The following is an 18,135-nucleotide window of genomic DNA, read 5'->3' on the forward strand; positions in this document are numbered from 1 at the left end:
AATCCATATATTAAGTATAAAATCTTTGTATTTAGTCAACGTGTCACCTCATTCAAGAAGTGTTACCTGGCTACCTCAGTCCCTCTAAGACAGCTTTACTGGATTCTGTAATTACGCATATCAGCTGTATGTTAGATTACTGAATATTTCAAGACAATTGCATTGTTATAACTCTCTCCCATTTCATGTAAGTTCTTAGAAATTGTACTTCTGCCACATTTTATCGTACACGTTAACTTCAAAATCAAGCACTCACTCGTGTGCGTTTATGTGCACGTTCTTGGGTGCTGTCGAGTCTATCCTGACTCATAGCAACCCCCCATATGACAAAGTATAACTGCCCCCATAACTGGGCTTTACAGAAACAGATCCTCAGACCTTTCCCCCACAGAGCGGCTAGGTGGGTTCGAACTGCCAACATATGGTTAGCAGCCGAATGCTTAACAACTGTGCCAGCAGGGCTCCTTTTTGTATTTGTAGATAATTAAAATTATAAGTAAAAAGAGGCAGGGAGTATGTCCTATTTTCTTTATACTACTCAAAGTAGGAAACCCTGGTGGCGTAGTGGTTAAGAGCTAGACTGCTAACAAAAAGGCTGACGGTTTGAATCTACCAGCTGCTCTTTGGAAACCCTATGGGGCAGTTCTACTCTGTCCTATAGGGTTGCTATAAGTCAGAATTGACTCGATGGCAGCAGGTTTTTTTTTTATTCAGAGTAGGCATTTAATAAATGCTTGTTTTTTCTTTATGAATCGCTATTGAGCTTTTAGAGTGCTTTCTACTGTGGCACAAATCCAAGTTTCTATGTGTTCTTAAAAAAATTCTGCACATTTCAGTTTTGACTTGAATGAATAATGATAATAATGCTATATTCCTCCATTCCTAGGTGGCAACAACCAAGGAAAATAAATGGAATTCTGGAGCGCTATATATTGTATATTTCAAATTGCACGCATGATTTTACAGTTTGGAATGTCATCTATAACAGCACAGAACTTTTCCAGGATCACATGCTACCACACCTTTTCCCTGGTAATAAATATCTCATCAAGCTGGAGGTAGGTTCACTTTACTTCTCTGTCACTTTGTCCCCGGTCATTCCTCCTTGTTCCCCTGCGCTTTATCCATCTTTCCTCTCTCGCTTACTTAAAAAAGAAGAAAAGAGGGAAAGAAAAACTCAAATGATGATGTTTACACTGAAAACTCACTTCGCATCCTAAATATAGATTATGTTGATCCATTACCTATGTGTTAATTACACATTATGTAAAATGATAGAATAACAATCTGAGTCAGTAGGTTTTCCCAAATCTCGTTTGGTTTTATCAGGAATTATCTTTTTATTATTATTATTATTATTTGTAGAATGCCCTAATTGTTGAAAGCTTTTTCTAAAATGTTGGGATTAATAAGGTTATTTCCCTGTGACCTTGCGTTTCATTGAAAAAGAATGCACAGTGTGAAAATTTGGATCTGACATTTCTAAACGAAGGTTTCAATGACGCCCAAATATTCTTGATTGTTATTATATTCTGGCTTATGTTACATTTCTATCTCAAAAAAAAAGTCACTTAATAAAACCCAGAATCAGCATAGTTTAGGGGTTTCTGTAGACAGACAATAGCATTTTTAATGCAAAATAGCACTCTTACACAAAGGTCTTTTTAAAGACCTTGATATTCCTGTGGAATTTATACTCAGTGGTTCTTTTGTTTTTTGATGAAATATAATTTTTTTTTAAGTTTAATAGCACATCTGAGAATAACTGAATATAAACATAAGATTGTGTCCCTATTTGTTTTAAACATACTCTTCATTTTACAGTGATGCCTATATAAGGATATTCACTTTAATGAATGCCATAGAAAATATTCTGCTCTTGATTATGAATAAATTTACATTTATGCAGACACTCTGTATGCATTCATTTTACTTAACATGCTCTTGAATGCTCTAAATATTATACCACGAGAAAATAAGCGGCATTCAACTACCGCTAACTGGCTGACTTCAAACTGCAAAACAAGGGCAATCAGGCCACGTGAAAACTCCTACTGAAAACTGACTCCATGTGCCTAGGTGTGAGGCACAGCATGTAAGTTTAATAACCAGTATTTTTGATTATCTACAATTTTATTACCCAAGAAGTAAAGAAGTGTATTAACTTGATTTTCAAAAGCCAATGCAGAAATCCTCATTATTTTCAAAACAAGAGTAATATCAAAGTCAAGGAAAGCCTCAATCTCTGAGAAACAGCCAAAATTAAACAGAAATTACTGTATTCTCGGTTTTTTCCCAGGAGGAGGCAAATGAGAAGGAACAAAGTTCTACTCCCAAGGCAAAGTTTAGGTTATGCTGGGCAGTCAATCAAAATTTACCTCAATCTCCTATATTTTATAAATCTGTAATACCTTGAAAAATAAATACCTCTAGACCGAGAGTCTGCTCCCCTGGGCTTTCTTTTAGCTTTTGCCACTAACTGTGTGTCCTGAGGCAAATTCACTTAACCAAACTGAGTTTTATTTTCTTCAAGCCTCAAATTAGCACACTGAACTAAATAATTTTTAATGTCTCTTTGAGCCCTAAAATTCTATGATGCTAAATACTCTGTGGAGTCGAATGTGGTCTGTCAGCCACTGACTGATGTTGCCGCTGGGTGTCGTGAAGCTGTGGGAGCCCTTGCCTTACCTCTTGCTGGAGAAAGAAACGTGCACACTGTTATCTTCAATTTCGCTGCATTTATGAGGGCAGAAAATATACCCACATGTTTTCAGGGAGTATTTAACTAAAAGTTTTTTTTTGCTTAACTCTGTTAACCAGTAAATTAAAGAACCAGAAAATTTTAAGTTCTTCCTGGTTAATTGAGAAATTATTGTGTATTTCACAGTTTCAATATAATAACTGGCTTTCAGGGTCATTCGATTAGTAGATGGAGATCAGGTTCTCAGTCAGGCAGGGTTGCCTTTACAGATTGTCTCAGCATGTTGACTACGTGCTAGAAAAACAAAACCTGCAGATAACAACCCGTTGAAGCAGCCTTTGAATAGAGGAAGATACTTAGAGAGCTGAACCACTAAGATTCACTACCGCAGGCTTGTAATAGGTTTGTTATTCATGTGACTTCACTGAATTTTCCCAAATGAACTGGATTATAAACTCCTGAATTGCAGAGGTTGCATCTTTCAAAATTCTATTTCCTAGGCCACTCGTAGTCCCTGGTAGAAACGGGATGCTCCACACACAATTGTTGAATGAATCAACAAATACAGAGTAGAATCCACCATCTGCTCTTTGGAAACCGTGTAGGGCAGTTCCACCCTGTCCTATAGGGTTGCTATGAGTCGAAATTCGACTTGACGGCAACGGGTTTGGTTCATTTTTTTTTTTTTTTTAAGTCCATTTATTTCATAAAGAATCTGCGACTTCTGATACGGATTAGATAATTTGCTGGGAAGTGTCTGAGTTGGGGACTTTGTGTGGTTCCAAAGTAAACATTGTTTGTATGGTATAGCGTGTTGCTACACTCAACAAAAGATAGGCTGGATTTGGTAGCTACTAATCAAGTATCTGCAACAAGGGAGTTAAACACACCAATGATGGTGAAGAGAGCACAGGGCTGCGTGGAGCTGTGTTCTTTTATACGTAAGGTTGCCATGAGTTGGAACTGACTTGACCATAGCTAACTATGGCAATCACAATAAAAATAATACATTAGCAATTAAATAAAGAGCTATTAGCACAGACAGCTATCAGTATAGACACAGTATTACAATTTTTATATTACTGCTGGACATTTGCCACTTGATGAACTTTAGGTATCACGTATATTTCCCAGAAATATTCTCGGAAATGACGAGCTTAATTTTTCAAAAGATCATGTAGGGATAACGTGGCTTGGTTGTTTTCCTTCATGCTTTCAAATACGCTGTATTCTCAACAACCTTAGTCCCTATGTACCTGAAAACCAACTATTGGAAAGGAGAATACTAGTTTGGGAGCTCCCTAACAGTGATGGTTTCAAAAACAGCAGGTATAGTTTTATTAGTTATGCTTTTCATTGTATCAAACTCAAATCCCGTATTTGGTCAGAAGTTATCATTTCAGGGCAGTGTAATGACTTTGCCTGTGAATTTTTTTTTAAAGGCTGTAATTGACGAAAGTTAGAGGAGCTAGGTTAAAACATCTTATTTTAATGGCTCAGAGGCTTTCAAAGACCTTGCAGTTTCAAAAAGCCATCTTTAATCAATCCCACTATTTTGTTTAGTTTTTCCAAACCAGAATTTTAATCAGCTTTCAGCTGCCTTGCTTGCAGTGGCCTCTGGTGCTGGGAGGTCAAGCCAGATACTGATTGGTTCAATTCCATTTAGATATTAGTGAGATCAGACCAGTCGGAAACAATGTGAAGAACATTTATTTCTTCATTGAAGAAACTAGGACATTATGCTGTTCACTTAGCCACTAGAAATGTACACAGAAAAATGCGGACACATCAAAATGAAATATTTTTGCAGGAAATTTTGTTATTTAAAAAAAAAAAATAAAGTCTCACAAACTCCTTGGATTTTTAAGATACCTCTTTGTCAAGTGACTAGTTTAGCTATCTCTGATGGTACTGCTCAAAGAAGTAGCCAGAGGATGTCTTCATTTATCCCAGAAGGCATCAGAAAATTCTCAAAACAAAGTAAATTTTAATTCAGTTTGTTTACAAAAATATATGATTATGTATTTCCTTGGGGAGAGACAGTAAGGGAAATTACATGTGAATGAGAAAAAAAAATGGCAAAGAGACTCTCAGAATTAAATTCTGGTGTTCTGTGAATGTAACAACAAGACGCTACATCAAGTTCTTCCCCTAAGACAAAACAAAATCTTGAAAATGCAAGGGGACAGATTTTATCTCTTTGTGATAATTGGAAAAAATGCTCTTTTGACCATTTTCCTTTGATAATTTAGTTGTCCCATGTGACCTTTTTTCCTGCCAGGTTTTCTGATGAACTTTCAGCACATATGAAATTTTTTTTTTTTAATTTCTCTATTTTAATCATCAGGTAGTTATTTCCCAGGCTACCAGAGGGCACGTCCTAGAGCTTTGAGTCAGGGCCACACGCTCAATTGATTCTTCTTTATTTGCAAAGATTCCATTCTCAGGAGGAGCATGGTTTATCTCCTACATATATATATGCACGTGCCACAGCCGAGAATTAGAGGAAACCCACAGGGGTTAATTAGGTCCCCAATCTTAAGGCAATTTAATGCGCAGGCCACAGTTTAACCCATCTGAAACTCACTGAAGCTGATGAGACGTCATCCCAAAGACACAAGCCAATGCTGCATTCTTAAAACAGAAAGTGAGATTGATCTCCACCGTTATTGACCACGTATTTGGTTATTTATATGTACTATGAGGAATTTGCAATCATTTGCAATAATGTTGCAAAATAGTACAGTACTTCAATAAAAAAAAAAATCAATCAAACAACCACTCAACCTTCCATCTTTGGGAGAAAGAAATATCTCCTGCTTTAAGTATCATTTTCACAGTATCAAACTTAAAAGCAGGGGGTAAGCCCTGAGAAATACTTTATCGTTTTTAATTGTTATATTAGTAATTATTGTCCATGAAAATGGACTAAATAACTGTCTGCTTTTTTACATTGTCCTATGATTTTGCTTAATTTTCCTATTGATTTTGATAAAATTGTGTGCTCTTTGAAAGATTTTTAAATTTCATTGTTTAAATTAAAGCTGTAGCCTAAGGAAATGCTGAACAAAGCTTAAGTGTGGTTTTAAAATACCATTGTTACAAAAGTTATAGAAGGGTATAATTGCAATATTTGTTGGCAGATCTAGGCTGGAAAACCCTTGTGTGTGTCTCAATTTCCTGGAGAAATGCTTATCCGATAGGTTACATAGCAACATACTTTCTTGATACACTTAGCCATTTCTTTTGGAGTATTTTCAGTTTATGCTGGGCGTGGACTTACAGAGATTTCTGAGTATCTTTAAGATTCATGCTGCCATTGCTGGGTTTAGGAAGCAGGGGGTTTCTGTGATCATACTCAGTTTCTCAGTCATGTGCTGAAGCCCATCTCTGGCAGCTAAGTAAATGAGTTGACTGTTTTATCCATTGTATTGATTGATTTATGAGACATATTGTTTTATTCAATTTCACCTTGTGTTATATTATTAATATATTGGTCATATCATAGAATAAAAAGGCAATTATTTTTGCTATGTCTTTTTTTTTTCCCAGAAATCATTTGTTTAATCCTGAAGTAGTCTTCATCATGTCCCCAGAACTTTTCTCATAGGGTGACTGTGTGTGTGAAGGTGTATATGTGTGTGTGTGTGTGTGTGACTCTGTGCGTGTGTGTGTGTGAGTTTCTTGACTCCAGGAACCTTTGGGAAACCCTGGTGGCATATTGGTTAGGAAGTATGGCTGCTAACCAAAAAGTTGGCAGTGAATCCACCAGGTGCTCCTTGGAAACTCTGTGGGGCTCTTCTACCCTCCTGTAGGGTCACTATGAGTCCCAACCGCGACCCAGGACAGTGGGTTTGGTTTTTTGGTTTTTATTCACCCTGTCAGTATCCGACTTAGGATACATGTATAATTCATACATTCTGGGTTATTTTCTAATGATTGGAGTTGGCGGTCTCATGTCCTAAAAAGCGAGTGAATTAAATGTCAAACCCAGCATTGAAATAAAATTGATTGGTGGGGGGCGGCGGCAGGGAGTGTTAAAAAGAGCATTATTTGAATTCTCCCTGTGAGTTCCCTTTCTTCAGTGTTCCCCTAAACTTTGGGACCAGAGTGACACCGGGTTTTTCATCTCGGTGTAGGCTTGCACGGGCGGTGGGTGCACCGTGAGTGACGTCAGCGAAGCCTACACGGACGAGAGCACTCCGGAAGGGGTGCCGGCCCCCCGGGCGCGCTCTTACTCACCTGACTCCTTCAACATCTCCTGGACCGAGCCCGAGTACCCGAATGGTAAGTGAACTCCTCCGGCCTCAAGTTAAAAAGATGATTAGTAAAGGTAAATTAATATTCTAAATGGCAGCTTATATGTGGTGCTTCATTTTTAATGATCATTTTAGCACATAAAATACCTGAGATACTATCATTGTCTGTAGTTGGGAGATGGTGGTTTTTAGGCTAACACACAATTTTGGTGGCTCAAAAGTGCTCCCTTTTGATAGTTCTTGTGTACTGCATCTCACTGTTGAAGGTGCTTCAGGAAAGGTGAGAACAGATGCGGTTTCCCAACAAATGCCTCCGTGAGATCCACGTGTTTTCAATGACTTCTGCTTTTGACAGCCGTTATTCTTGAAGACGTACAGAAGTGGAAAGTTCATGTAAACACTGTGTCTCACAAGCTTTTGATTTAATAAATTTATTTTATTTATTTTTTTATCTTTAAAAAGGTCATTGGAACTCTATTTTTTAATACACTGTAAGTATTTCAGCCTGCAGTTTTTAAACAACACTTAATTAAAATGGATTATGTGTCTTTCCGAGCATCTTTGTACAGTTGAGAGAATTAAGCTAGGCAGTTGAACTTTTCAAAAAGAAAAGTTTGTTATACTGTATTTACAATGGTTTTGGGGAGAAGTGGATTTATTCATTTACTGGGAATATCTTTAAGAGTCACACAACGCAGTGCCATTGTTCCACATTGATAGAGAATTTTGTGATGTTGAGTTTTGTTCCTCTTTGAGACAAACATCAAGAAGACTTTTAGTATCGTAGAACCCGTTTAAAGTGACGCATTACTGAGAACTGAAATAGCCTCTCTGAGCATAGCCAACAAGAATGAAAAAAAGCAAAACTGCAGTTTTATTAGTTTGTCTTGTGTTTACTATGATACAATTATTCCAGTCGTCTCATTTTAATTAAACTTTTGGCAAATGCAATAGACATGTTTGAGGTAATGGAGGGAGCTCTGATAATTAGAGTGAATGATTGTCTCTGCTACTGAAGTTATCCGCGTACGATTACAAACTTCCTAATAAAAAATAAATGGATGTCTACTAGTCAAAAATCCTGTCACACTTCCTAACCCACAAAGAAATCTAGTCCACATGGGACAATGAAAACACAAATGATTTATCCCAGTTGCATTGCTGTTAAATGCCATCGTGTGATTCGTACAGTAGAGTTCTTCCCTTCATCCTAACTGGTAGTTGCGACTGCGATTACAACTGATTTTGAATCCAAGACTGACTAGAGAAATTCTTTCCACCTTTCAAAGAATCTTTGCTAATTATGATTTATGCACTTAAAAGCAGTTTTAAAATATATTCATTGAGCAAGAAGCATCTGAGAGATTTGGGAGATTTATGACAAGGTTCCATTATATTCCAAACCTGTGTTTAATCAAAGCAGAATCGTGTATGTGTGTGTGTGTGTGTGTGTGTGTGTGTGTGCACGTGCACAGTGGTGAGATATTTTACAAGTACTAAAAAAAAAAAAGCCCACTGCCATCGAGTCGATTCTGACTCATAGTGACCCTGTAAGACAGAGTAGAATTGCCCCATAGAGTTTCTAAGGAGCGCCTGGTAGATTCGAACTACTGACCCTTTGGTTAGCAGCCATAGCACTTAACCACTGCGCCACCAGGGTTTCCTTACAAGTACTAGCTTTAATTTAAAAAAAAAAAAAAAAAAAAAGGGCAACTTCCCTCCACTACTTCTCTCTTTACTTCCCAGAAATTTTCCATTGTTTGGTTTCCATTGTCTGCTGTCTGGCAAAGGATAATCTACATATTGGAAATGTCTTGTATCTCTGTCCATTTTCAAAGCATCTGCCTCTCTCCACAAACACTTAAAGAATAAAGTCCAAATTCTTCAGTCTGTCATTCCAACTTATTTGACCCCCCATTTACACAGCCCTGTAACACACCGTGCTTTCTAATCACCCTAGCATATTTGTGGATTAATGTAAGGTGAAAAACATGGGTGTAGAGTCAAATTGGCCTAGAGTTATATCTCGTCTTTGACATATGTATATATAACTATATTTCTCTGGGAACTTTACTGAACTCCACTTATACCAGTTTCCTTGTTTGTGAAATCAGGGTTAATAACTCCTATCTTCTCTCCATCTTTACTTGTAGAAATCCAACTTGTCCCTCAAGGCTGAATGTAGACCTCTTATGCCATAAAGTTTTTCCACTCTTCCTTAGTTTAAGTCAAACTTTCCTTCTCTATGGCTTCATAATTTTACTTGCTTCATTCAGCTGGGGCTCAGAGTTTTTTAGGTACACATCTAACATTCCTACCATATGGTAGGGACCATGAATCATTTATTTTTCCTTTCTGTCACAGACCCTAACACGATGTTATACTTTTGGTTAGTACCCATAATATTTACTAGATTTAGTTGTGTCTTGTGAAAATTGCATTTGATCCATGATATGTATATCAAAGAGCATTGGCTCTCTGATGATACCAGCCAAGAAGGTAACAGTAGTTACACGTACGTTTCTGAAAGACATGCGTTCACCTGTGGCTGTGGGGGTGCTAGGTTTGGGTTTTCACTTGAGAGTGTGGATCCTGCAAATGTTTTGGGAACCTTTAATATTCTTTCCCAGAATAATGGGCCCAGTTTGATGCCCAGTTCCATTTAACGGAACCAGTTCCAGATTACACTCTATGTTGTTTTATTTTTTGAATATTCTGCAGAACAGTGGATTTAGAGAATACAGTGGGTTTCATCCCTGTGTTACTAAAGAAACCCTTTCAAGTGACTTAAGATGATGTTTCCCAAGCGTACTTGATCACTAGGACCATTCTGGGGGCACTGATTGAAGAAGTAGATTCTAGGGCTTCACCCTAGATCTTCTGAATCAGAATCGGTCACTGCTTTTGTTATTGCCAAAATGCTGAATTTATTCATGCACCTTTATCTTTGAACAATTACTAAGTGTCAGCCACTCTTATATATGTTGGAGAAACCAAGATGAATTAAGTCCAATCCTTGATTTAAGGGTCTCAGAGTCCCTTCGGGGAAAACCCATATAAACAAATAATCACAAAGCAGAGGTGTGCACAGGGGGCCAAGTGCCTGGAGGACAGGTTCCCTGAGGAAAGCTCCTAGTATTTGGGAACTTTTTTTTTTTTTCTATATGCGCCTTCATTGAGACGCAGCTGGTCGGGGCTGTGCAAGCATTTAGACTGTAATCTTCCACAGCAGGTGCGGCTTGCCTGATTTTGCACGTTCTAGGCTCCAAAATGTGGCTCCATTAGTTAGTTATGCTCCTAGATGGGTTATTTCACTGTTGAGAAAAATTAAACCTACTTTCTGTAGTAATAATTGTGTGTATTTTCTAATACGTGCCCATATGTGATAAAATAGGAAAGGTATAAAAAGGTTCTGATACAAATTTCCAGTTCTTGCCCATTAAGCAATTGGTGATCTTTAACAGGAGTTCTCCGCTGTTAACTGAAAGGTTGGGGGTTCAAGTTCACCCAGAGGCACTGCAGAAGGAAGCCCTGGTGACCTGCTTCTGAAACATCAGCCGTTGAAAACCCCGTGGAGACGACGTTTCCACTCGGACACTCACGGGGCTGCCAGGAGTAGGAGGCGCTCTAGGGCGGCTGGTGGGTTTAACCCTTAACCAGTATGGCTAAGGGAGCAGGCTTTCGGATGCTCCTGAACCAGCAGGCCTCCTGGTTTGGGTTGTCTTCTCTGCCTCCCAGCCTGGTCCTGCTCCACAGGGTCTGTGCTGGAATGTTCACTCCTTGCTTCAGGGCCTGCTTCGTATGCACAGGGAATTTTCCCTGTTTTGGTCTCTTTTGATCAGTGTTGTAACAGCAGCTTCTAGAATAGTGCCTGACATATAGTAGCACTCAGTTAGAAAAGTGCTGGTCAATAATCATATGAAGTGATGCGTCTAAAATATACATTTATTAAACAAGAATGAGATCATACTACTCGTACTGCCATAGAAACCTGCATTTTTCACTGAGCAGCATGGCAGAGACACCTTCCGATGGTAGTAAAGGTAGCACAAGCTTGTTCTGTCTCATAGAGATACAGAATCCCACTGGGTGAAGCCACACTTTGTCTGACCCGTCTTTTATTGATGGACATTTAAGTTTCCATGATTTTGCTCTTAACAAATAATCCTTGCTATGAATTGCCTTAGTCTCTGCCAAGTTCAGTCTTTAAACACTGAGTCATCATCATTTGATTTACACCTAAGGCTTTGCTTTCCTTCAAATATCTCCTGCTTAATTCTAGACTTTTGCTTCATGTACCTCCCAAAACTAGCGTGACACTCCAGCTTTGTGTTTCTCTAATTGGGACCCTTTGATCCCTGTTCCCTCTGGAGAAGGTGTTCTTTGCAGGCTGCAGTTTGGAGCTGGATTTTAAAAGCTCTTCATGTGAAAACAGTTATTTTTTGGTCCAGGGTGGATGAGGACCCCATGTTGTGTAGAACTTTGACTCCCTTGAAACGCCATTAGCCGTCACAAAGGATTACCATATAATAAATCTGTGACCTGTGTTGTGTGGATTACTACTGCATAATTAGAACTACACATTTGGAGCTTCTGAACTCTCATGGCTGTATTTCCTTTCCCTTTCAGAAGCTCAGGTCTTAGAATCTTGAAATACATTTTGCTCCTCACACCTGCTAAAATCAGCCCAGCTATCTGACCATGCCAAATTTAGCCCTCCTTATCAATTGTAATATTTTTAGCGTTGCTCTAAAGTTATTATTTTTTTTCTAAAGTTATTATTACTCTAGGGTAATTGGTATTTTAAAAGACACTAGCTGAAATATAGAATATGGAATTCTCAACCTTGTTTAACACTCATAATTACTTGTCACTACCCTCTAACTCTATCTAAGTGAATTTACCCCAAAGAGTTTCCCTGCTAGACTGTGAGATGTGTGAGGGCAGGGATTGTATGAGCCTCATTTCCTGCTCTTGTCTCAGCACCTAGCAGGGTGACTGTCCCAGAGCAGATAGGCGTTAAACAACTGTTGGGTGAGTTAATGTTAACTGACGATAGGAACCCTGGTGATACAGTGGTTAAGTGCTTAGCTGGTAACCAAATGGTCAACAGTCTGAACCCACTAGCTTCTCCCACTGCTGCCATAAAGATTTACAGTCTTAGAAACCTTAAGGGAAAGTTCTACCCTGTCCTAGAGGGTCACTATGAGTCAGAATCGACTCAGTGACAAATGGTTTGGTGTTTTTGTTTTGTTTTGTTGATAGTGCTATGAAGACAATAGAACGCTGCTGAAAGATCTCAGTTCACTATTGAGTACGTGTTATTTTAAGAATGGGTGGTAGAGAAACCTATTAACTGTTGATCTTTTGTACACACTCTCTGTGTGTTGTTCTTCACATTAACAGATGATGGACAGAAATAAATTTTTATAATGTATGTATGTATGTGAAGCTACAAGTATAAATGCTAACTAAGTATTCCAACCATGCATAGTATGTGATTTTCTGTTACTACCACTACTACTACTCATAATAGCAATTAGAATTTATAGCGATGTACCAGGCCCTGAGACAAGGGTTTTAATTTAATTATCATAACTAGCCCATGATATAGGTATTGCTATTCGAACTTTACAGACGTGAAAATTTAGATTTACAAGTATTAAGCGACTTACTTACTCAAGGTCAGATAGCTGGTAAGTAAGAGTGGAGCACAGAGCAATGTTTGAATGACTCAAAAACTCACCGTTCTATTCACTGCACCATTCTGACTCCTCCTTCTTGCAGAAATGCTCATTAGATAGAATTCCATCTAGGTGTGTTAAAAAAGTTTTTTTTTTTTTTAAGTTGCAGGTACTTGTTCAATGTCTTGTTCTCAGTACCGATATTCAAAATTCCTGCGATCACTGCTCTGATGTTTCTCTGGGTTTGAAGAAATAATTGGTTTTTTTACAAGGTTTTTTTTTTTTTGAAATAGTTGTTTATTTTTAAACAGTCAAAATGTGGTCCTATTTCTGGAACTGCTCAGTTTTAAGAGGAGAAATGGATTATAGAGTTTAGTGAATCACAAAGGAAAACTGCTTGACAGTTTTGAGCAAGCCTTGTGTAGCTTTTATGAAACACCTCCCGTCAGTTTGTCAGGTAGAATTTCCCAAGCACAATCTTTTTCAGATTCCGTCTATTCCGTTTTTAGGAGAGCGTAGCAGTAATAAGGCATTATTCCACCATGTGAAAGCTGTTCTCTCTTTTCCTTTTTAATTGAAGGATCAAGTATTCACATAGGGAGATATCTGCCACATTCAATCATCATCCAAACCTTGGGGGGAAACCTTCAGTTGATATTCATATTACCATACTGCACAGGAAAAAACAAACAAATATGTTTGGAGCGTCTATATTCACTAGGCACGTGATTTTTATGACACACTAAAGCATTGTTGTTTCATTCTTACAGTAAACAGAATTCTTCAGTGTAAATAGAGATACCTTGTATTGAATTTACATTGTATTGTACTTGTATTGAATTTCCTTGGTTATATATGACAACCTACTGAGCACTTTAGGAAATACAATTTGACATAACGTGATGAAGAGGCACAAAGATAGAGATCCCAGTGGATGGGCTTTATGGACAATTATGATCCAGCTTCCCTCTGAAAATTAAACACCTTAACAATTCTTTCATTATAGAAAGAGAAAGGTGATAAACTTGAAACTGCTTAACTTAGATTGCCAATGGGAATTAACCATTCGTTTTGTGGATTATCCATTGAAGACCAGAATTTTTTGAACTGGATTAAAATGACCTGAGCCCCTTTACCACATAGCACAATATTGCTTTATTTTATTATAGATCCCTTACTATTTATTAGAAGAGAATAATCAAGAGAAAGCATGAAAAAATGCAATGTAATACAATACAGTAGAGTACAATACAATAAAATATAATTGTTTATGCTGGGTGTGTTTCTTTTGCCCCTCAGATCCACTCTTGCTCTTCCTCACTGAGCTGTGTGTGCTATGAGGCTGACCTTTACGGCGTTCATAAGTGGGCTTCCTCTCTCTCTGGCTTCCTGTTGGTTTGTCCATGGGTAGCAGCAGCAAGAGATGAGAGGGTCGGAGGAGAGTGGAGTCTGGGAACTTACTCTTCTTGGTTCCCTTTCTCTCTGGCTCTGGGTTCAGAGCCCGCATTCCTCTGCCAAAGATGACGACTCCTGTCTTACAGTTTCAGCCCTTCCTCCAGGTTCCTGCCAGGACCCTGACTGACTCTTAAATCTCATTTAATTCACACTTACACACAGAATTGGGGCGGGGGGGTGGTGGTTAGAGATAATTTAAAAATGCTTTCTCAGGTTCTAAGAATGTCAAAAACACTTCAGCAAGCAAATAAAAAATCCATTTTGTCTGAATTTGTTTTGTCACAATAGACATCTTACCAGTAAGGAAGAGGAGGGCTGTGTTCAAAGGTTCTAGATATAGATTGTTTGTCTTTGATATCTAAAATTTTAAGGTTATCAACTTATTGGTGTCTCACTGAAAAGCTTTCCGTGAATTTCTGCGAAATCTTTATTTGTTGTAATTAATCAAATAATGGTTTTTGGCATTTTTCCTCTGGATAAAGAAGCCCCAAGTGCCAAGTTCAGATTAACAGTCGTTTCTCATCCTTACTTCCCTAAACCAACCTCCTCTCCCATTTTTCCTTTTATTCCACCTGGTTTTCCTTTTGAGCTAAACACACACATAATTATTGATAGTTATTCATGTAAAGTCTGTCTTCTACGGGGATTGAAAGCTTTAGAAAGGCAGGGCCCAGGCTGTCTTGATAACTTCTCTGTCCCCGCAGATAGCACAATGCCTGCCACATAGCGCCTCCTCATTAAAAGCTGACTGATGGAACAGCTTACTACTAAAAGAAAACCAGATTCACTAAACCCAGCAGGTTATTTTTCAAAAATAATTTTATAATGTTTAGTTACTGTTCTTGTTGTTAGGTGCCATCAAGTCAGTTCCAACTCATAGTGACCCTATGTACAACAGAATGAAACACTACCAGGTCCTGAGCCATCTTCACAATCATTTTTATGCTTAAGCCCATGTAGGGTTTGGTGATGGATTTAGAGTGGTGTATTTTTTATGAAGTAGACGAGATTGTCAAGAATGACTCAAAGGTCCTAAAATTAGTCTTACAATTGATTCTTTAGCCCCTCCTACATATACTGTGAAATTACATTAACTCACAAAATCCTGGTCAGCTCTGTGTGTGTGTGTATGAAAGAGATCTCACACAGGAGTTAGACTTCAGTCTCATCCACCTCTCAATTCTGATACATATGGGATATTACAAAGTTTCTGAGCAGTTGAATCCACTGTCACAAATATAGCTTAATTTAGTTGTCTACTCTTTTGTCGTGTGCTCACCTTCCCCTCTACCACCCGTTTGTCAGTTTGTTGTACTCTGGTGGCTTGTGTGTCATTGTGCTGTGGGAAGCTAAGCCACCAACTTTTAAATACCAGCAGGGTACCCATGGTGGACAGGTTTCAGTGGAGCTTCCAGACTAAGACAAACTAGGACGGAGGCCTGGTAATCTGCCCCTGAAAATTAGCCAATGAAATGGATCACAACAGAATATTGTCTGATACAGTGCTGGAAGGTAAGCCCTCTAGGTTGGTCGGCAATACAATAGCCACAACAAATGGACTCAAACATACCGACGATCACGAAGATGGCAAAGGTCCAGGCAACGCTTTGCTCTGTTACAGGTAAGGCCTCCAGAGTTGGAGCTGAGTCAACGGCAGCCAACAATAACAACATCTTACTTCATGCTCTTCTTTCCGTAACTCTCTACTTTGTCTTTATCCACAGTTGTAGATAGATATCATGGCTATCTAGTTTCTCAACATAGGCTGCTGGAGTTGACTTGCTAGAGTCGGGTAGACAAAACAACTAACTTTCGAGAGAAAGTCACTGAGGGGAATAGAGAAGAACTCAAAAAGTAGACACAAAAATGTATAAAGTCGCTGAGAGTATTACTGGATTACAGAAAATACTTTGATGTCCATAGTGCACGTCCCGAGTCATCACACAATGGTCCAATTGTATTTATTACATTCTGTGTGAGAAGACGGGTATGTGTGTAGTGCTTGCTAGAAAGATTTCCCTCAAAAATGGTGAAGATTTTTAAAGTTTGTACTTAAGGGATGAGCTTTAGGCACATAATCCTAGCATAAAAGAAATGCTCTGTTCCCCAGTTATGTACGAAAAGGGAAATATTAATTTGAGAACTTTCTGTTTCAGTTGAAAAGCAGGGCAAGAAGATGGTATTTCAGGGTCTCACAGTACAAGAGCCTCTGCAGCACGTTGCGTGTACATAAGATTTGTTTGTGAGGATTAGACGATTGCTTAGCAGAGTGCCTGGAACATAGTATTTCTTTTATCATTATCATTACTGTGCTTGTATCCATTTTTTTCTTCTCAAGTTTTCCATGTATTAGTTTTTTGCTACGTATCTTTCTTGTCTAAGTTTTAATTCACTTGCACTTTTGTGTGTCAAGTATTAAATGGCATTAAATTAAATACTTTCTTTACGTATCCTTAGAGTGTCCATAGATGGTCACATTTGAGATAAAGAACAGATGCCAGTGACCACAACTTGTTGTGGATCCTTCAGTGGTCTGTCATGGTAAAACAAAGACTCTTCCCCCAAAATGTGGAAATAAGGGAAATGGGCCTGCTTCAGAAAGATAAACTGGACAAAGTCATCTTCCAAAAAGAAAATGGAGCATACCAGTGACTTTACAAAAAGCATTAACTTATTTAAATAAAGGAAAGTTTTAGTCATGAGAGGATGTTTTAATCAAGATCTAGTCGGTAAAACAGAAAAAGTGCCAGTTATTTAAAACAGAGGCTTTTTGATACAAGAAGTTAGTTATAAAGGTGTTGGAATGGCTAAAGAAAAAAAGAGAAAGGCATAAGTACTCAGAAAACCAAACCTACTGCCATTAAGTTAAATTTCGACTCCTGGTGACCCTACAGGTCAGAGTAGAACTGCCCCATAGGGTTTCCAAGGCTGTAATCTTTATGGAAGCAGACTGCCAGATTTTTCTCTCAAGGAGAGGCTGGTGGGTTCAAACCCCCAACCTTTTGGTTAGCAGCCGAGTGCTTTAACCACTGGGTCACCAGTGAAAGTCATGGGTGCTAGGAGAACATAAATAATGATTACTGGGGCTGCTGAGTTCCCTAGCCTGAACCCAAGAGCCTGCCTCTGCTGCCCCTGTGCTGGAACCATCTGAGATGCTGCCCCAACTGGAGGTAAATCACCAATGAGATGCATTGCTCCAGGTGCTGAAACTACCTAAGAGGTGCTTCTGCTTCCTGCTTGAGTCCACACTTGCTTTGGCTCTCTGTTAACATAGCAACCAGCTGCAAAGGCCTTAACTCCTGGATCTAGAAGCTGGAAGTATTGTCTTTCTTCTTGCTTCTGCCCTCCTAGCAGTACTTCTCAATGGTAAAACCTAAGAGGAAGGCAAATAGCAAGAGTTGGATACGCAGTTTGTAGGCTCATAGGCTCAGCAGTACAAGACAGGAGAGAAGTGTAGATGTGGGGCTGTGAGACATCAGGCCAGTAAGCAGCAGTCTGCCCCTTAGCTGTATTCAGCATCAGCACACCCTTCTGCCTGTAATTTTTTTCCACCAGGAGCGTGGGTTAAAGTCTGGAAAAGTATGCATCAGGGTTGTATCCTTTCACCGTTCAATCTGTAGTATGAGCAAATAATCTGAGAAGCTGGACTATATGAAAAAGAACAGGACATCAGGATTGCATAAAGCAGGTTGTTAATGAGTCTTCTTTCAATCCTGATACCCCCTTCTTCTTCATATTGTCCAGCTTCTAAGATTATTTGCTCAGTATACAGATTGAATAAGAATGGCGAAAGGATACAGCTGTGACACACAGCTTTCTTGATTTTAAACCATGCGATATCCCCTTGTCCTGTTCAAATGACTGCTTCTTGGTCTATGTACAAGTTTTGCATGAGCGCAATTAAATTTGCAGGAATTCTCATTCTTCACAATGTTATTCATAATTTGTTTTGATCCATAGAGCCCAACACCTTTGTATGGTCAATAAAACACAGGCAAACATCTTTCTGGTATTCTCTGCTTTCAGCCAAGATCCA

The 18,135-nt window shown here is 38.7% G+C and overlaps 1 protein-coding gene across 1 annotated transcript in view; it reads left to right on the top strand.

The window, feature by feature from the left end:
• The window catches only part of USH2A (usherin), an 894,134-nt gene that overhangs the window by 460,875 nt on the left and 415,124 nt on the right, over window positions 1–18,135 (top strand). The window contains exons 33-34 of the mRNA XM_003419876.4: window positions 887–1,058; window positions 6,841–6,988. Of these exons, the coding sequence (XP_003419924.2) occupies window positions 887–1,058; window positions 6,841–6,988 (320 nt within the window). The remainder of the gene's footprint in view (window positions 1–886; window positions 1,059–6,840; window positions 6,989–18,135) is intronic.

Source organism: Loxodonta africana, chromosome 25 (assembly GCF_030014295.1).
Source record: "Loxodonta africana isolate mLoxAfr1 chromosome 25, mLoxAfr1.hap2, whole genome shotgun sequence".
In the NCBI taxonomy this organism is placed as follows: Eukaryota; Metazoa; Chordata; class Mammalia; order Proboscidea; family Elephantidae; genus Loxodonta; species Loxodonta africana.